This window comes from Grammomys surdaster, unplaced genomic scaffold (assembly GCF_004785775.1).
Source record: "Grammomys surdaster isolate TR1022 unplaced genomic scaffold, NIH_TR_1.0 126189, whole genome shotgun sequence".
NCBI classification, from domain to species: domain Eukaryota; kingdom Metazoa; phylum Chordata; class Mammalia; order Rodentia; family Muridae; genus Grammomys; species Grammomys surdaster.
Window position 1 is genome coordinate 3,274,825 of NW_021620995.1, and position 21,380 is coordinate 3,296,204.

Sequence of the window (21,380 nt, forward strand, 5' to 3'; positions counted from 1 at the left end):
CTCTGGTACACATGTGTTTATGCATACAGGGGAACTCGAAATGACGGATCTGGCAGCTGTGTATACTAGCTAAAATAATTTAGTGGATTAGTAAACTCAGACCTGTGTTGGATATTTCAAAATAAAAATGAGTCACTTGGGAAAAAATAATTTTTAAAAGTCACTTTGAAGTATGCTTTTTGACTAGATGATATTTTGTAACTAACATGATTTTTAGAGCAACTTGATATATTTTCTTTCTATATTTCTTGGAATTTTTAAATGTAAATTACTGAAATGTTCCATCAACTCTCAAACACCATATGTTTTTTGTTATATTGGCATAACAAACATACCGGCTCATCATGTGCTATATTAGTACATGTACACAATTGTATAGTGTTAGAAATATGGGATTGATATCTTTGGTCTGGAAACATTTGTCATTCATGCTGGAAACATTCAAAATCCTTTCTTCTTGTTTCTAAAGAGCATATAGTGCATCATCAGTACCAGTAATCACATTGTGGATATGATGTCTAACTATAACATATTACCTAACTATAATATATTGCCTATTGATCAACCTACAACCATCCTTTCCATCCCTTTAATCTTTCTAGCCTCGAAACCATCAATCTCTCAACTTCTCTGAAACCATTGTTCTAAGTTTCCACAAGAAATCATGTGGTACTTTTCTTTCTTTCTTTCTTTCTTCCTTCCTTCCTTCCTTCCTTCCTTCCTTCCTTCCTTCCTTCCTTTCTTTCTTTCTTTCTTTCTTTCTTTCTTTCTTTCTTTCTTTCTTTCTTTCTTTCTTTTTTGCACAGTCTATTTTACTCAAATCCAATAGCCTTCAGTTCTGTGTAAGTCACAAGATGTTATCCCTTTCAAAGGCTGACTAGTACCTGCTGAAAGTCCTCCTCGAAGCTGGAGATACTTTGTTCAAATATTCAAGTTTGCTAAAAAGGTATACATAAGGGGATTCTTTTTATTTATTTTGAATGTTTCAGACTTGTTAGCAGTAGGTGATTGCTTCAACAATTGCTAATTATCTGTGATATAGTGGAATTCATTACATTGTTGTAAGAATATGTTAAGTGTGGTGGTTTGAATGAAAATGGCCCCCATAGGCTTACAAGGAGTGCTACAGTTGGAGGTGTGGCCTTGTTAGAGGAAGTGTGTCACAGATGGTGAGATTGGAGGTTTTAAATACTGAAACCAGGCCCAATGTTCCTCTCTCTTCCTGCTGCCTTCAGATCTGGAGGTGGATCTCTCAGCTCCTTTTCTAGCACCGTCTGCTTGCATGCCACCATTCTTCCTGCCATGATGAAAATGAACTAAACCTCTGAACCCGTAAGCCAGCCTCCACTTACATGTTTTTCTTTATAAGATTTGCTATGGTCATGGAGTCTTCACAGCAATAGAAACCCTAACTAAGACAGTAGGATAATCTATCTGGGTCTATCACTGGAAGAACATCACTGTTAAGGACACTGAGCTTTATCAGATGACAGCTATGTGTTCTATTACTCATGTTTCTCATGAGGAGCAGAAACGTGGTTATATATCACACACATATACAATATACTATATATAATATAGTATGTTTATAATTATATACTACATAACATACCATGCACTAATATTTTATAACATATACTATATAATAAACTATATTACATGTACATATATAGTATAAAATATACTATATATAATTATATGTATGATTGCATATATTATATGTATATTATATGAATAACAAATATATATAGATAATACATATATATTGTTTAAAATAAGGCTTGGATGAATATGGAGGCTGGAAATTCTACTATGTGTAAGCTGGAGGCATGGGAAACTGCCACCTGTAGTCCAAGATCAAGGGCCTAAGCACAGAAAAGGTAATGTTTGATAACAGAATATGGAATGTGTTTTACTGTTTGTGCCATGAGAAGATCAGATGCTATCCATCACACTAGGAAGAACAATCTTTATTCAGTTGATATTAAGGCTAACATTTTCCAGAATGACTCTCATAGACCTACCTAGGAATTATATTTTACCAGAAATCTGTAGAATTCTCCTTACATTGGCATCAAATATTAACTATCATTATTGCTAATTCAAACGAATAGCCTTATGCTTAGAAACAGTGCCATAGAATCTATGTTAAAAGCCACTGCAAGAGTTTTCATGTACAGTTAGGCTAAAGGAGTATTATGATTTAAAAACTCTAATCATTCTCACAGTGAAGTGTCATATAAAACAAAGCTCTCTACTAGGAAATGATCTCTGGGTGGGACATTCAGTCCCTCACGTGTTCTTTATCCTATCACTCGAGCATGTCTATCCAAGGCCTCTTGTCATTCAGGGAGACAGTGCTGGAGTTCTACCTGCAGCCTCAGCCACTGTACTGCTCTGCCTGTCCTGGGAGCCTGAACTCATTTCAAGGCTGTCTGAGGTCAGCCAGCTCCTTTTCTGCTCTGGTCACTCCCCCGCCCCTTCCTCTGCCCTTGTGAGTTTTTGTCATCCTCATTTCCGCTTACTTGCCAGCTTCTCCCTTGTGGCTCCTCAGGTGCCCAGTGTTTACCTGCAGTCCTGTGTTCGAGTTATCTGGCTTAGTTTCCCTTTCTGAAAAGTCTTAGCAAAATCACATCAGAGATAGAATTCCTTCATTTGTTTCCCTAATCAAAACAATTGTGCTTGCTGCCCAGGCTTACCTGCTTAAACACGAAAACTCCATTTCCCCCATTGTTAAGATTTGGTTTACAGAAAAGAGGAATTGCAAGTGGAGGCTAGAATGTACATGGTACTACTACAAGGCCAAAGTTATTCCCACAACACTATGGGTAAATGCTTCTTTGATGTCTATGCTACAGCTTGGTTCATAGTACTAATTAATTTTTTTAACTTGGAGTTTAAAGGAGGTGTCAGCTTAGATAAGGACATAAAATGCTTGCCAGACTAGCTCCATATAACTGCCTTTAACTGGAAGTTCCAGAGCATTCACTCATTACAAGCAATAAAGGCAAAAGGGATGCTTAGACCACTGTCTGCCTCCATCACATCCAAAGAATATGGACAAGAGAAGACATACTTCTTTTAGTGCAAGCAGCAAGTTTATTTATTTTTGATAAGGAAATAACAAAGGAATGGTGCCAAGTGAGGTACAATTGAAACATTTGCATATAGAAACTGTCCTGGAAACATCAGATTGTTGTCACAGTTACGATTGTCAGCTTAAAACAAAATGAAATCCTAAGTTTGTCAAAAATAAAAAATGTATTCCTTGGGAAATTTCTGAATGGTAATTTTAGTTCAGAGTCATAATACTGAGGGTAAAAGTGTCCCCTTGGCTAAGACCAAGGTGATGCTAGAGACATTCCTACTTCAGATTCCTACTTTGCAAAATGCATGCACATTTTGCAAAGAAAGTGCAAATATTCTTGCGGCATCATTTTTTAGAAGTGTGTCTTCCAGAGTTTAGTTAATGTGAGTCAACACTGGTCAATATGGCTCGCATACACACACTTATATGTTTCTGATGCTGTATTGGAAACATTTGGGTTTATTCAGATAACAAATAAAAAATACATATGGACAGACATCAAGTCTTCAGCCTGATGCTCTTTCATTAATGTTGAAGTGGTAAAAATTACTTAGAAAGATTCCATTTTCTTAAGGACACAGTTGAATACATGGCTGCTTTCTTGCTCTCTAAAGCAACATGTATAATTTAATTGGCAACTACAGAATAAATGAATACCAGAAGACAAAAATAAAAGCATTAAAGCCCATTACAATCTTGAATAATGCAAAAACTTCAAGCATATAGGAAAAGTATTGCAATCATGTATTTAGCTTTACTTTTTCTAATATATATCATAATTTAGAACTATATAAAGTCACTTACATAAAAGTAACTTTTCAAGTGTTATAGCTGAAAGCATGGCTTGGTGCTTGGCTTAATCATTTTTTTTTTTTTTAACCAGTTTCATTTATAAAGCTCGTAATCTTGCCAGCAGGGCTTCAACTTCAGGAACTGATTCGCTTTTAGAACTAGAGCCAAGAAGTTCCATTTCCTTTTTTCTGTTGCTTTCTGCATTACAGGCTTCCTTCTCAACTGCCTTGATCCTCCCTGTAGACGTATGAGTGTCTAGATTATAATTAAGCTCCTTGGCAGCTGGAGTCCTGGTGGAGTTGCAATTGATACTGTGGTGTGGACGTGACCCTTCTGTCAACTGCATTTTCTGATTTTCTACAGTAAGGAAAAAAGAAACATGAAACTTGTCAGTGTGGAGACCAAGGTCCAGGCATGTGATAAAACATAGTTTTAACTATCATTAGCAAATAAGTCTTCTTCAATAGACTAGAAATAGCCGGTAGGAAGGTAGATATAAAGTAAGCATGGAGCAGTTAAGAATCAAATAGAGTATAGTAGAAAATGGCTTATTTCCTTCTTTTATGCTGAAACACTTTTTACCAGGCCGTCATCAGTTTCATCTCATGCTTCACTCAGGAACTGGGTCAAACAACAGTGAACTGGAGAGGCCGTCTCTGACCGTTAGGATGGACCTCATGGTCTCATCACTCGGTCCGTTCCCTTCATCGTTGGCTCAGAGCGTCATGGCAAGCACATGCACCATGTGTCTGTTTACCTGTCCACTGGGTGTCTTTTCACTCGGATGGATATCCCACAGAGCAACAGTTTTATTTTAAATGCCATGTAGTTTCAGTCTCTATAGTAGTTCTGGCTAAGCTAAGAGTTCAATAAAACACACTGGATAAATAAAGAGTCTGTATAGATTATGACCCAACAGAGGAATTAGACTAAGATTTTCTTTTCGAAGAAAAAGGAAGACTCTCTTAAGAAGTATAAAATTAAGAAACAAATCCCTTAACACATAATGACATTGTCAGGCAAATTGCATTTTCTTGCAAAACATAATTACATGATTATGTCACAATGACATTAAATAGTATATCCACACCCACATATATATGCAGACATATACACATACATACTGGCACGAGATTGAGATCTTGGCTCCGTAAAGGGCAATGATTAAGTGGTGCTGGGGGATTCTCTCAGAGGTGTGAAAGTTCTTCTAATTAGCCGATCCTCTCATTGTGCAACCTCATGACTGAGTCTCTCATAGCACTCCGACTTTTAAAAAGCAGACTGCCTCAATATTCACGTAACCTTGAACAGGGTTTGAAAATGGCTCCAACAAACTTGACATGACATTTAAAGTTTTTTGGTTATTCGCTGAGAGATGTTCCATTATCCCAATAGTAATGACTTTGGAGCACAAGCAGTCACTCATGACAGTGTGTTTTATGTGAGCGCTGAAAATTCCAACCAAAAACAGCTTGTACATTAAAAGGTGGCTGCTGAAGATATTTACTGCACTGTCATTTCCTGACCAGGGGCTTCCAGTGATGGATGAGTATTTTACACAGTTTCTTGGACAATCTCTACAAATTTTAGAAGTATGATCCGCTTTTAGCTGTTGGAAGAAAATAAATACACTTTTCTTATCACTTTCTCTATCAGGTGGACAATTGTTACTCAAAAATCAAAATCTTACAGAGCAGAGATTTTTTTTTCCTTAGAGGAGTTTATGTGCTGCAGCTTACAATGCACACTCTGTGCTGGAAGCAAAGAACACACATCAGACTGGTGGTTCTGCAGTTCCCAGGGCTACATAACTGAATTGCTTCTTGTACCCCCACCCCCCCACCCTGAAAGGTGTGTGAAAGTGCCTTTGTAGCTAAGTGCTGTTTTCAGTCACCATATGGCTCATTCCCAAATCTTTCTACCATTCCTGGTCATTTGATGACCTGTATATTACCCCATCATGAGACTACCAACAAACAAGTATTTTGCTACTGGGCAACTGTAGCTGAAATCTTGGATTACTGAGAATACATTGGCAAGAATATGGATCTGGAATACAAGAAAATAGTACACAAAGTCCCACAATATAGCTATACAATGCTAATTCTGTATGTGGAAAAGTGAAAAAAATGGGATTTTAGGTAAACATATTATGAAATATGAACTTTAATGGATAATTCAATCCCTTTGAGCCCCAGATTCTAATAATAAATCTCAAAGAGTAGCCATGGGGATAAAGGGACAAGAGCTGGGTGGCTCCTATATGGTGATTACTGACCTAGTTAGTGTTACTATTGCTGTGATGAAACACCATGACCAAAGTAACTTGGGGGAGAAAATGGTTTACTTGGCTTACACCATTCATCACTGAAGGAAGCGCCAGGTGAGGAACTCAAACTGGGCAGGAAACGAGGTAGGAGCCCATGCGGAGGCTATGGAGGGATACAGGTATTGACTTGCTCAGTCTTCTTTCTTATAGAACTACTAGCTCAGAAAAGTACCACGCACAATGGGTGGGTCGTTACCCATCAACCACTAATTAAGAAAATGCCTTATAGGGGGATCTTTTGGAAATATATTCTCATTTTCGGCTCTCTCCTTTTAGATATCTCTAATCTGGGTGTCAAGTTGGCATAAAATTAGCTAGCACACTTACCTTTCCTCCCTCTTTCAAAAGCTACAAGGCCTGTTCATCAGTCACCAGGACTTAGGATTTACTTGGAGGCTCTGGCCTGACTTGTCAGTGCTTAGCAGATAGGGCTGAAACGTCGCTTTATGATCATCCTGTATTTATTAAGCAGCCCATTAATTTACAAAGAACTTGTTGCATCTCAAATAGCACCATCATGTTACAGACTAAGGAGCAGAAGCTAAAAGAGGTTTGGTCATGTGCTTACATTAATCACTGAGTAAGTCAGTGACAGAAGCCAGATGGATGCTGTAGCAGGAGACACTGGAACTGTCTTAGCCAAAGCTGAATACATTTTTGCCAAAGACAAGTGTGAAGTAATTCAAAGCTGAGTTTCATAATAATGATATCCTGAATCTGTACAACAACTTTGTAAAGCAGAAAGACAGATAGAAACTCTGTGAGCACAGTTATGGTCAAAGTCACATCATCCCTTTTGGTTCTGGTCTCAATTATGTTGATGACTGAATTCTAAGCTTGACCTCAACTCACTGCAATATCCTAATCCACTTATCTTTCCATTTTCCTACCCTTTCTGTTCTTCCCACACCTCCAGCATGTAAACCCAGTCATCTGGCCCGTTCATAACCTCCTCTTAGCTTCTAGCATCTGTTTATCCCTTCCTTCCTGTTAGGATGGATCAACATTCTGCCATCCTGAGAACAACCTCTAAGGTCTCACGTCTGCTGTGCTATTGCCCTCCCTTTGTCAGCTGCACTGTCCCCACTGAACTGTCAAGATGTAGCCCTCCCTGTCGTCATCCCTATCCTGGCTATTTTATATCAACTTGACACAAGCAAGAGTCATTTGAAAGGAGGGAATCTCAATTGAGAAAATGCCTCCATAAGATCCAGCTATAGGGCATTTTCTTAGTTACTGAAGGATGTGGGAGGGCCCAGCCAAGCCCAGCCCATTGGGAGTGGTGCCATCCTTGGGCTGGTAGTTCTAGGTTCTATAAAAAAGCAGGCTGAGCAAGCCATGAGAAGCAAGCCCACAAGCAGTGCCCCTCCATGGCTTCTATAACAGCTCCTGTCTATAGGTTCCTGTCCTGTCTTAGTTCTTATCTTGGCATCCTTCAATGATGGACAGCAACATGGAAGTGCAGGTCAAACAAATCCTTTCCTCCCCGGCTTCTTTTTTGGGCAGGCATTTCATTACAGCAATAGAAATACTAACTGAGACAATTCTCAGCATACACATTTGTTGGGATAACATCAAACTCAAGAGAAGAGGAAATTTTTATTTGTTTCCACTTCTGCCCCAGCTATACCCTCAGGGCACTGCTCCTTTAAAAAAAAAAAAAACCACTTGAAGGAGAGAAGTTCTTGCCTCTGTTCTTTCCACTTATGTTCCTCTTGAACCCACACTCATCCTGATTTTGACATTTTACTCTTCTCAGACAATTCTTGTGAATGTCAACCAGTGGATCGATTGTTGAAACAAAGGAGGACAGCAGCTCCTTGGACATCTTTGCCTACGAGAGAGCAGTTGAAGTGCCCAGCACAGCCTGGGGAGCTTCTTTTAGTGCTTTGATGTCTGAACTTCTCTGGAAGATTCAGGCAGTAACCAGTGGGCCAATGAAGGAAAAACATTTAGATCCTTTTTGAGAAACTCAAAACAGTCATGGGTTTGCCATTTGGGATAAGATGCTAAAGGAATGGCATGATATTTGACTCCTCTGTGGTTTCAGAAGGAAACTTTCATGGAAGCAACTGATAAGATGGTGTGAAAAAGGAAGATGCCACTCCACAGACCCCTGGAAAAATAGCCAAGTGTACAAAGCACATGAAAGGGGCGAGCATGCGGCCCCCGTTAGCACTTTTTCGATAATTATTCTCTCCCGGAAGCCATGCTCCTCTCTGCACAGCAACAAACCTACCAGGTCCCTAGTTTCTATTTGGGTTAACATTTTCCATAGTTGTCTTTAAAACAACATAGGGCTAGCAATTCTGTAAATTAGAATGCATGGGTTTGCAGAAGTAAATTATAATTTGCTGTGGGCGGCTTCATCCTTTACATCTCAAGTTAGAAATACAATATGGCATACTTGGACACAAGGACTCAGTGAAAGGTAAGGCTGGAACCGCAATAAAAAGAGAAGCATTTCTATTTACCCTCCACAGAAATCTTTGCCAACACACATTTAAAAATTGAAACCAAAGATACTAAAGCAAAATAGAATGACTGCTTGATTTTCTAAAGGGAGTACTTTTGTACAATTTTATGAATCAAATCCTGGGCTTTCCTTTTTTTTTTCCCCTTTAAGATATTACCATTGAAGCCTGTGTGTAATATGCCCAGGACCCCTGCCAACAATCAGGACCACTGGTAATGGCAGCACAGATAGGCAATGAGACAGCTTCTATTCTTAGTATCAAACTCATAAGGGAATCCAGTACACACATCCTGTATTTGTGTGTCTGTGGAACTATTCAGGATAAGAATACATAGTATTTTTCCTATAAAATAGGAAGAGTCGCTAATTTCAGTTTATCTCCCCGTATGATTCTGACTATAAAAGAGCCTAATGGAGAGCCCACCGTAGCTTTACTTCCCTCTGTGAATTGAAAGTTAGACTGTTGGAAAGCCGAATATACATTTTGGCATTTAAACGAAGCATTTCAGTCAACAGTTGCTATGTATCTTCCATGTAGAAAGTAAAGGCAACAATACCTTGGCTGGTGGCCCCTGTAGGAACCCTCCCACTACAGCAAATGCCAGTAATGGTTCAGAGGGGCTTTTCCTCCCTTTAAGCCATAATACTCCTCTATCACCCTGTGGTTCTAATGGGCTCTGGCTTCTTGGGCATGCGAACTCTCTGACGCATAAGGAAACTGAGCTTCCACCTTTCATGACCAATGGCAAGACTGTGGCAGCTTTGACAGGAGGAGGAATGCACAATGCTTGAGACCTAATGTGACTTCAGTGACTTTCACTCTTCTGGGAATTTGGTGTCTTTTTACAATTCCTTACATTTGCTCTTAACTATTACTTTGACCTACTAAGTAGCTATGTTCTTTCATCCGGACAGCAGCTTTATTAGGGGAAAAGGAGTGAATAACCCATAAATATAATTTTTAAGGCACCACTGGGTATGTGCAATAGTAAAGTGTGTGACAAATATATGTTTTTAATCTATGCAATAACTGAAGTTAGTGCTGGCCACCAGCAGTCCATGTCTCCAGGGCTTCCTTACTCTTGATTTACTGATATGGTGAACAGTCTCCTTGGTTTCATTTTGTTCTTTGCTTTACACACACACACACACACACACACACACACACACACACAAATATATATATACACATATACACACATATAAAATGACAGATGTGTAAAAGGTCATTTTATATGGCTAACATCTTTAGAAGTACCAACTAAGCCATCAGCACCATTTGTGTAAAAGCAGAAACATCTGAACAACATGGGATCCCCATTCAAATAATGAAATCTCTGGCTTGAGAAGCTAACTCTTTAAGCTAGTATGTTTTTTGACAAGCTCATATACACAGGTACTTTCTCATTTTACCATCTCAAAAATAAAATTTCAAAAGCAGCACAGCCTTGCCAGTCTCAGTGCTGGGCAGGTCAGAACTGAGCATCTGACAGGGAGAAATTTTGTAAGGGCCCAGGCTCAGAAGGGGGAGTCCAGACCCTTTCCCTAAAAGATAGTGGCAATGGAAGGGCCCTATCCTGTTGCTTCCCTTTCTGATAAGCCATGGGCTAGGTCCCTTTCCAGACCTGCTTTCCTAATGCTCGAGTCTTCGCAATTTCATGCATTCTTTACTGAAATTGTTCCCCACGAGTGCCCAAAGCCTCAAGGTTCTCACATCCAACAAAACTGTCTCCTGTCTCATTTCCCTTTGACACCTGGCTTTTGTCCCAGTTCCTGGAAGGTGGCCTTTAAGCATGTGCAATTTTTTATTCATGCTAAGGCTCATAGATCTACGTGTTTGGCAAAACAGCTGATAAGTTACGTTAATTAGGTGATTCATGGTAGTGTCCTGGACAGTTTGCACACGTGAATGATGTAGGACGGGGTTAGTCAGACCAGCCACTGTGACTGGGAGGGTGAGGTTTGAGGTGAGTGATATTAGCCCATTCACTAGGAATGGAAAGCACCATTTAAAATTCAGGTTTGTGGTCAATGATTGGATCAGTTATATGTAAATAAAGAAGTCTTAGTTTGCATGGAGTACACTTAACTTCAGGTGAATTTTCTTGTTTGGCAATATATTTCCCAAACATATCAATGGAAAATTTGGTTTGCCTTGGATACCAAAATCTGAAAATGCTCAAGTCTTTTATGTAAAATGGTTTAGTGTTCCTATAACCTATACACATCCTCCCATGTGTTGTAAATCATCTCTGGATTACTTATATAAGTAATATGTTATATATAATTTATTAGTTAGGAAATAAGAAAAAATATCTTAACATAGTATAAATGCATTTTCCACATATTTTCTTGTACAGTGGCTGAGGTCACAGATGGGAAATTCCTGAATGCAGAGGACTAACTACACTCTGTGTCACTCCACGTGCATGTGCTGAGAGAGTGAAGAGTACCTGAAGATAGCAAGCACTGCAGGTTTCTCCCTGTGTCGGCTTCTCATTTACATCTCCTTGCTATGATTAAGCTGTGTTATGCTTACCTGAATTATGCTAGCTTGAATTCCATCACTCTGGCAAAGTAAAGAAACTGAGGAAATTTTAGGAATCACTAAATTTGTGTTCAGCTATTCAGAAGGTAACAGGGGTTTAGGTATTTCAACCTAGTACCTGGTGTCCAAAATGAGGCAGCCTTTTATTTTTTTTTTTTGAAGAATTATGACCTAAGCAATTTTAATATAGGCAACTGGTGTCAGCAGTCATTGCATGATATTATTTATAGCTTGCATTATTATTCTAATTTCAAAGAATCGCATGGCCCTTATATAATTTGCAAACATTTTCCTAACATGTGCTTGTATTTGATTCCTTTCAATTTTTTTATTTAGTATTGTGTATGCATGTAAGTATGTACATGTGTGTGCATACATTGTGTGTATACATGTACCATGGAATATGTGTGGAGGTCAGAGGACAACTTTTGGAATTTGAGTCTCTCCTTCCACTCTTATGTGGGTTCTGGGGCTCACATGTAGGGCACTGCATCGAGAAGCAGGTGCTTTTCCTTCTGTGCCTTCTCACAGACCTCATGTATGTGAGTCTTATAAAAACCCCTGTGGCAGAGGTGATATGATATATATGTTCACTTCCAGCTTACACTTGGAGATGAGGAAGCAGAAACTGATTTCAGGCAGGCCTAGTTACAGAACTCAAATCATCATAGTCATGGTTAACAGAGTCTCCTGTGATAGGGCCCCTTTATTTATTGACAGATTTATCCTCTTGCTTCTGACTCCTGCATGCTGGGATACCAGGCGTGCACCACCGTGCTTGGCATTCTGTGTTCTGTTGATTTGTATTTTGCTCTTCTTTGGCTATTTATTTCATATCCTCCAGTAAACTCCTTTAAGCAACCAAATCTCTTTGTCCATTTCTCACAATTAGACCCTTGGGATACTTTTCTGCTCTTCCTGCCTTTTCTCATCCAAGGTTCCAAGGCTCAACCATTTCTTTTCAGAAGACGATAGATTTTTACTTCCATCCTTGACAACAGAGCTTCAGCACTGTCTACCAAAGCACCTTTAAACATTTCAATGTACGCATGCTACCATAATTTCAAGTTTGAGAAAACATACTGAAAGAAAACTCACAAACGCAAAACATCATCCTCTTCCTTCTAGCCCACGAGCATGACCACAATCTGTTTACTAGTTCTGCTGCTCACAGCTATCTAGAGCCACCATGTTTGTGATTACTGATATGTGGCTTAGAAGGCACTATGTATTTCTAAGCCTGCCTGTCAGGCAGTAGATAGGTAACAATTCAATCAATTGTACTTGTGTTTTATGAGGAGAGGTCTGGGAAATAGCAGGTATGCATTTGGATAGTATAGTTATTAAGTAAAAAAAAAATATACATTTGAAAAACCCTTTAGATCACTGTCTCTGTGTGTCTATACCCCCCCCAAATGATAAGCATTAACATCTCTATACTATGGAAAAATGGAACTTTAGAGAAGTCCTGCCCAGCCCATACAGTTCTTGTTATTTGCTTTTGGAAACTTCTACCTAAATCTTAGGACCCCATGTTTTTAGAGGCTACAGCAAACACACACTCAGAAATGGAAAGAACATTCACTAAGCTGCAGGATGCCAGGGGAGTTGATTCTCAGTGGGGATCACTTGGGTGCCACAACAGAAAATAACCAGTTAAATAAAAACTTAGGGATGTATTTTTCTGAAGCCATTTATAAGCTGTACCTGATAGTGTGCTTTTAAGTAGTTCCTTTTGTTTATATTTATATGCTTTCTAATTCTACCTCAGATACTTCAAATGCACAGATGTTTTTTCTGAATGGGTAACTTGGGTATTTCTATTTCGCTTCATTTTGATTTATAGAACCATGTAATGTAGAATTGTGTAATCTTTGGATCGGAAAGACCTTAGTTACTTGGCAGAACCATCTATCCAATGTTTAAATTCCATTTGCTAAACTTCAAAAATAGTTTGCTTAGATTTGAAGATCTTCAGTCAGATCTTTAAAATCTCATAATCATAAACAATATATTCCCCTTGGGCAGCACACAAAAAATCAGACATTTATTTACCTAGCATTGGTTCCCTGGAAATTTTTTGTCACTGGTTCTACTGACACTCTCCCCATCCAAAATTAAAACAAACAAACAAACAAACAAACAAGGTCAATATTAAATAAAAGCAATTCTTTTTCTATCCACCAGTTTGCTAAGTATTTGAAAAAGAAAACAAACAAAACCAACCCAAATTATCTCCTCTTTAGGCCACACATCTATAGCTGCTTTGCCTGCACCTTGTGCTGACCATAAGTTGGAATATGAATGAGAGAGTTCTGCAGTTAACTCAATGGATAGCCAGCACTCTGTGTAAGTTGCTAATTCTTTGATGTAGTTAAGAGTCTGTTCTTTCTGCTAGGAAAACATGGAACTGCATCTACTTAACAGTTCAAAATTCTGAAGGGAAAAAGCCAACTAGGAGGAGGTTGTGTATTATAAAACAATACATATTCCCAGAAACCTGATTACAACCTGAAGGTTTGCTAATTGAGTCTCACTGTCAGTGTATGCTTAATGAAGAAGGATATGCTTAGAAAAATCTGATTTTAATAGAGAATTGAATCCCAAGATATATTTGTGTTCATAAGAAAAATAATTTTATGGATGATTATACATAACAAAGCTACCTTACACTTTTTAGGCAACCACAATTAGCTATATCTTAACATAGCAATATGTTTAAGTAGTAAGAAAACTACCTAGTATCTTACTGAGAGAACTTATCTGAATATGAACTCCATAAAGGTGGGTACCATGTCTGTCTAATTCACAGCTTAAATTCCTACTCCCTCAACCCATCTCAGCACAGGTGCTCTGTTTTATTTGTTGAGTTACTGAAATCAGCAGGACATAATTTTATTATCGTACCTCACTTAATCCTTTACATTAATCAACTGCAAAGAAAACACTTTGGTAAAACAATAGCTGGATAAAAATTGAGCAATGATATAACATTTTGGTTTAATATATCTACTTCTTGCTTTCAGGATCACTGAAGAGCCAGCATTGACTCCAAAATTGCACTACCAATAGAGTCTAATAAATATCACGAATGGGCTATATATGCAATATATCAATTTATAGAAAAAACTTAGGTAAGTTATTTTTAATTAGTTAATATTTTATTATTTCCAAATGGAAGCAAAGAATGATAAATTAACAAAATCTTTAACATTACATTTTTGGTTTTCAGTTGTTACAGATAAATTTTATTTTATATTTGTAGTGCGCCTTGTTTCCAACCAGTCAAGCAGTCATATTTCAGGAGCACAGAAGCTAACTCTGCAGTCATCACTGCCCTGGACCATACACAGAAGCAGAGCTGACCAACATGCCATGTCCTGGGGCTGCAGGTCTTTACAGAAAGATTCTGTGATGAGCAACACTGTCAAGTTGGTGTTTTGCTGTAAGAAAGCCAATCACTGTCTACAGCCATACCACCATAAACAGGATTATGCCTGGTTAGAATCTGGGTGAAAAAAAGCTAACAATTATAATCATTACTATTATAAAATTAGTAGCAATGGCAAGAGCAATTTTTAAACTATAAAGTTCAAATTGCAATAATCCATAAGCCAAAGGAAATCAATACTGCTCATTTCTTCCAGCACCTAAGAATGGTTCCATAATTAATATGCTCCTAAATAAAATAGAAATGCTAGTTTAGCAGGCTAAAGAAAAAGTCACCAAATCCAAGATTTTTAGTTCACTTCTGCATGGACAACTAAATATAGCTTTGTTATATGTTCACATACTTTATATCGATCAGAGTACATTATCAAACAAATGTATTATTCAAACTTTATATAAAAATAGATTACAGATATCAATATATTCTTAATATTGAGAGGATAAGCTTCCCCAATACACAATTTCTTGAGAGACATCAATAAAGAAGGAAACCTACTGATGGAATCAGGTATTACTGTAGGATACAATCTTATGAAAATCTTTGTACTATTCTAACTGATTGAACTTTTGCTGGACTGAACAAGTTAATAATACACCTTGTGATCACTTAATACAGCCCGAATTCCTACTGTGTACCCAGCCTTTTAACGCTGAACCGGCCTATAAGAGAACAGTGTAACAACCAGCCTTACTATGCTTTGGATTTCCCCTGCAAGCAGTTTTTAACACCCTAAGGTAAAGTGCAGCTTTAAACCAAAATTATACACTCTTTCATGCCACTAACCCAGAGTAATGTAAGTATGCTGTGGCAGCCACTTGCTGTAAACAGTCAACAGGTAGGAAAAAAGCTTATAGCAATACATATCTACCATCAACACTGCAAGCAATACATGGATGCAAGTTGATGGTGTCTGTCTGCAGTTGTTTACTATTCTAGGTCAGCTCGGGTCAGGAAAATAATTTCACTCCTTGAAAAAAAACTGGTAAAATTTTCTGTAATGTATGTTTCATTCCATTGCCAAATGCTTTCTGGATTATTCAACAGACACAGAGCAAAGCACTTTATGTAGGGACAGTCAAGCATGAGACTGACACAGAAAACAAACAGGCCGCAGTTAGGCCAGTAACCTGTACCTACAGCCCGATGGGAGAGGCAGTGAGGAGTAGAACATGCAAACTGAAGTTTGTGGTCAGATTAATCCAGGAGGAAGTGCTTGGTCTTCATTCTGTAACGTGGTGCCAGTGCATCTCAATGCCTCTGAAGCTATTTTAAGGTGTCTGTTATTATCTATAACATCATTATAAAGGAAAAACTATGGGGGGAGGGTGAAATAAAGCAGTGCTCCAGTGTGCAACACTTCACTGTGATTTTGTTTTGTCTACAGATGAACAGTTACACATTCTTGGAAACTGGGATTACGGGAATGGGAAAATAGAAGGCAAAAATTAAAATCATACTCAGGAAACTTGAATTCTAATAGTTACGCATCTATTGCTGCTACTGCCCATGCTGTGACATTTTTATCTAGTCTCCTAAGCACAAGGAGACCATGTTGCCATTTAGGGATTTTTGTTTTAGTTGTGACTACCATGAAAGCCAGAAGCATCTAATTTAGTAAACATGACTCATGTTTGCAAATGAAGTTGGCTTTTCTTGCTTGACATTCTATTTGTCAGAGCAGGACCTAATATGTCAGGGTGAGGACTGGTGGCTGTGGGTCAAAGCTGATAGTCTGGCCTGTTGTGATGGTCCCCTACAGAGCTCAGTAGTGTTATCTTGCCCTGGATTGATGGTATCAGGATTGATTATAAAATCTGGTACTCGTTTCTAAGAGTTCAGACTCTTCTATACTTCTATAAAGGGAATGGATTACAGAATCTGATTTGACAAGTAGATTATCATCTGGAAGGGAGCAGCTCAGGCTAGTCCACTTCTACCTCCTAGTGCTAGGATGACAACAGTAAGTCCCCCAGTCTATCTTCCTCAGACTCTGCTATTACAGATTGATTACAGGTACCGCCCTTCTTCCAAGGACAGTTTTGTGGAGGTAACCTGGGAAGAAGTGCTGATATGGTTGGAGCTTCTCTGTGCTCATGCCCCACATAGACTGCCCTATCTGTGACCAAAAAGAAAAAGAGTAAACACCTAATCACAGGCTGCAGTCTTCTCCAGAGATACTGATTTAAAAGATATCTAATGGTATCAGTTCTTCTAAAATCTCACTTCATGTTCTTTGCTGTTAAAGTTTCATTGTTATCTCTCTTTAACAGGACCTGTGTGATCTTTTTAAGCAGGAATAAAATTAACAGGTATGAAAGAGGAGGTAATATAGTAGAACATATAATCATTAGAAAACCACAATAGCCTTAAGTCATGTGCAGTTCGGAGGGAGAATGTAGCTGAGGGGAAATGAATGCTCATTTCTACAACTATCATATGTAGATCCAAGGCTCTGGGTGCTGGCTGTACAGTCCCTGGTCTTGAAGCTACAATCTGACTTCTCATTGCTTTGGCTAAGCTAAGAATTATTGACTTTCACTTTAAAGGTGAGATTTTTTGATCAGCAAAATAACTGAGGCAAGGAGGGTCTCTCTTCAAAGCTGTCCCTTCTTAATGATGAAAACAGCAAAAGGAGTAGTTCAATGTCACTTCAGTTATTTTCTTGCAAATAAAACACCCAGTTTGGTTTCTCTGAAACCCAAGGCTGCACTGGGATCTCTTAAAAATTGGTTTCTGTAAACAGCTCATTTTTAATGCTGCCTTGGCTGAGTCTGTGCTTCCTAAGACTCCATGGACACACAAACAGATCAGACCACACAATTCCCTCCTTCCGTTTACTGCTATAGATTCCTGCCTCGGGCTTTTCTAGCCAGCAGGGACTGTTAACTCAAAGACTTGCTTCCACTCTCTTCCTGGGGCTTTGGAATACCTCCTGTCTCTATGGTAACACAAAACACAAAGCACTAGAAATGTACTATGCAGTGGGCAGGAAAAAAAAACCACAGAGTACAGTACTCTTGGTAAAGCCGAAGAAGGTGCTGATAGCAGGCGAACAGACAAGGAGGAAGGATGGGTAATTGTTTCTTGTTCCATTTGTCATACAGTCTTTAAGAGCTACACATGTCATCACGGCAGAGACCTTGGAGTCTGTCTAGGGAGCTGCATGATCCACATGGTATTTGAAATTAAGGAGAATGTACTGGAGAGCCACAAAAGCCCTATATGTCTAGAAATTCACAGTTCATTTAACCGCTGAGAGAAATAAGGTCTCTGTCAACCCCCCACGTTCACACGTTATGAAAGACATTCACATTGACTTCTAATAGATACATTCTAAATACTTTCAACTATCCTGCAGCCGGCACCAAGAGTCACTGATCTATATACAACAGTTCTAGAAGTGAACATAACTTACCCTCAGTTATGTTCTCCCTCGATATTTCAGATGACTTAAAGCTGTTGAGCAGTTCTCTAGATTTGATTTAATGATTGTATTTGCTACTATATTTTTGTTTCTTTTAGACCTGTTAATGTTTTTGCTTATCATATCATGCAAGGCCTTTTTAAAGGGTCAGGAGACAATTATAACAAGAAAAACACTACACAGAATACTCCAATATGATGTACTATAGAGATAAGGGAAAAAAGAGACATGAACATCACATGGCAAAATCCTCTCTTTTATTTGCCACAGCACAACATCTCTCCCAGTGTTCTGGTACAGGGCACCGTAATAAATGCATGACTATTATTTTGTCATTCCTGAATAATTAGAAGGCTCAGATTCCTAATTTATTAGACAATGCCAATCTGTTTCAGGCCACAGACAGCATTTCTAGTTTGTCTCTGAAACATGACAATATACATGAGAAGCCTTAATGAAACCAATATAAGAATGTTCAAGACACCCTCATGTTTACACATTATGAAAGACATTCACACGGACATCTGGCACCTGCTCTCAGGGTAGAACAAGAGTCCATCCTCTCAATCCATCCTGTAACATAGACTAATGGAACTTCGGGGAAGATAATCTTATTTGTAGAAATCTTACTTTAGAAACTCAGACTTCCTTCCCTGTTTCTCTCTCTTTTTAAAAACACCCAGTATGCCTCAGGGAAGCAGGCAGAGCCTTGGTACAAGTGACAACTTCCTAAAAGCCCCCAGTAACCTAAGATGTAGCTACAGTTATAGCCACTAGAGGTCAGCCAGTTACACCTGTCACTAATAGATTTTAGTGAACAATATTATACCCTGAATATCTTTTAATGATTTTAAAACATGGAATGAACATTCATTTATAGCCATTATATACAGCAGCATACTTGAGAACTAATTGGTTTTTAAAGCCTTTTGTAAATGATGCTTCTTTCCTATATTGGCTCACATTTTGTTTGGAAGAGGAAAGAATCCATTGTGATGAGTAGGTCTTTGCAATTAATGAACTCTTATGATGTAAGGAGGCTGCAGGAATAGAACAGGGAAGCAAAGTCTGCAGTCTTACCAAGTCCACTTTAGTGAACCTCCACACACAGTCTACTTTACTCCTTGAATACCCTGTGCATTTCCTCCTTATACATACAAATCTTATGCATTTACATACCTATGTATTAGAGTACAGATTAATTATAATGAGTGAAGTCATTGTCTAGTGATATGCTAGTGTCTACATGATATGCTAGATATGTGTTAATGACACAATTATGAACTATAACAACCCACAGAAAGCTTATACTTAACAAAGTACACTTCTAACACAATTATATCCATGTTCTCAGTGTCTTGTCACTAAAGCACCTACAAACACTTTCCTTCATTTTGGGCTGTCAAAAAAGGCTTGTAATACAAATGATGCTAACCAACCAAATTATACATTCAGTGCCAGCTGTGTACACACATGCTTGTTGCCTTATCTGGATTCCTACATGGCTGAATAAAGTCTGAGGAAGGAGGTTTTGACGTGTGTAGAAACTTTCCCAGGCTTGATGAAGACTGAGTACCTGGCTCCAAACCATAATGCTGCTGTTTAACTAACGTCTACAACAGTAAATGCAGAAGGGAGGCACACAGCATCACTATATTAGTGCTGGGATCCAAGACAGAACTATGGGACTCCGCATTTTTCCCTACACTCTGACAAATGCCTTACAAATCTATTGAGTTCTCCAGCTACTGACAACCAGGAGGATCTATTTCCAGGGCCTGTGCTCAGGCTGTGCCTTGTCTGTTCCTATACCTGCTGCTATGTAACTAGCTATTCACAGAAGCAGTAAGCCCATGGTTCAGATTTGCTAATGTCTGAGATAATACCTGGTCAGTGACATCAGGGCACATAACGATTCCAATTTTAATAAGCACTACTTGTGTCAAATGGCAGGTTCAACGTTTTAAAATCACTCTCTAAGTTTTCAAATAAAAATGAGATAATCACAAAGGCCTTGTTTGCTTTAAATGCTAAAGCTCCATCCAGCCCAGTGTTTTTCACTAGCAGTCAACGCTGGATGAAACTCCTTTAGGAGATGATTTCTTAAATGGTTTTATCTGTATCTATCCAATAGGCTTTCTTGTTTCTGATAATCTAGTATCTCTAAAAATCTCATCAACATTCCCTCCTGATGGTCGTGGTGCCATCCACCACTGGATTTCTCTTAGGTTCATGACCTGATCTGCCTGCCACATGTTCCTCTAGTCACAAAAACATAAGCTACTGGGAATCTGTGTTCTTTCTGTCCCTTGTGGTAATAGAAACAGAAATGTCCATTTTATCCTAAGTTTTTATGGTTCTGTCATAGTTAAGAACACAAATGAAAAACGTGATTTTGCTCATTTACTGAATATACAATGCCTATACAGCTAGCTGATGCTTGTGTCAGGAGTGAAGTCAGGAGAACAAAGAGGCACGAGGCATGGTCCTTGCCTCTAGCAAGCTGCCAATCTAACCGAATCTACATGGCATGGGTACCACGCTACTAGCTTATGCCTTGCAGCATACAACAGAGGAACAACTAGAACAGTGTTATAAGTGTTGCTTATGCCTTTTTCTTTTCTGAGATACTAGCTTTCTATGTAAGGTAGCATGCCTCAAACCCCGTAAGATCCTCTTTGTCTCTGCCTCCTGAGAACAGGGATTTCAGGTATGAGCTACCATACTGGCTCTGTGCCTCTAATTATAAAATATGCTTTATTAAATGTGTTTTATGTTATTCCTATTGACAAAAGTCAGGATCCACGTTTCTTAAGAAATAAAGCCCAAAACTTAAGTATGATGAGTGCGTGTTAGACTTCACAAGAAAATGCACAGGCCGGAGACATTCACAGAGGTAAGTGGTGACTGAAGGGGCCTCTAAGGAGTGGGTGGAAAGGATTAGTTAGAGGGATCTGAGAACTAATACACTAGTATATCCTTCACTGAAACAGAGAGGGAAAAAGGCAGGTATGAAATGTCCAAATCCACTGAAGAACATGGAATGAACTGAGTTTATGCTCCAAAGTCTTGACTCTGAGCTCCAGATTTGGTTGAGAACAGTGACTCAATCAGGTCCTCTTTTTCCTTTCCTGTTGCTAGTACCACACAGATAGTTAAAACAAACAAACAAACAAACAACAGTGCTCAAACTTATCATTTTGCCTTGACTCTTCTCCAGAGAGAGAGAGAGAGAGAGAGAGAGAGAGAGAGAGAGAGAGAGAGAGAGAGAG

At 38.7% G+C, this 21,380-nt stretch overlaps 1 protein-coding gene across 1 annotated transcript in view; it reads right to left on the minus strand.

Annotated features, from left to right (window-relative positions):
- Window positions 1–3,079: 3,079 nt before the first annotated feature.
- Window positions 3,080–21,380, minus strand: part of Diaph3 (diaphanous related formin 3) — a 449,417-nt gene continuing 431,116 nt past the window's right edge. Inside the window, exon 28 of the mRNA XM_028758331.1 lies at window positions 3,080–4,237. Coding sequence (XP_028614164.1) covers window positions 3,978–4,237 — 260 coding nt within the window. The 3' untranslated portion in view covers window positions 3,080–3,977. The remainder of the gene's footprint in view (window positions 4,238–21,380) is intronic.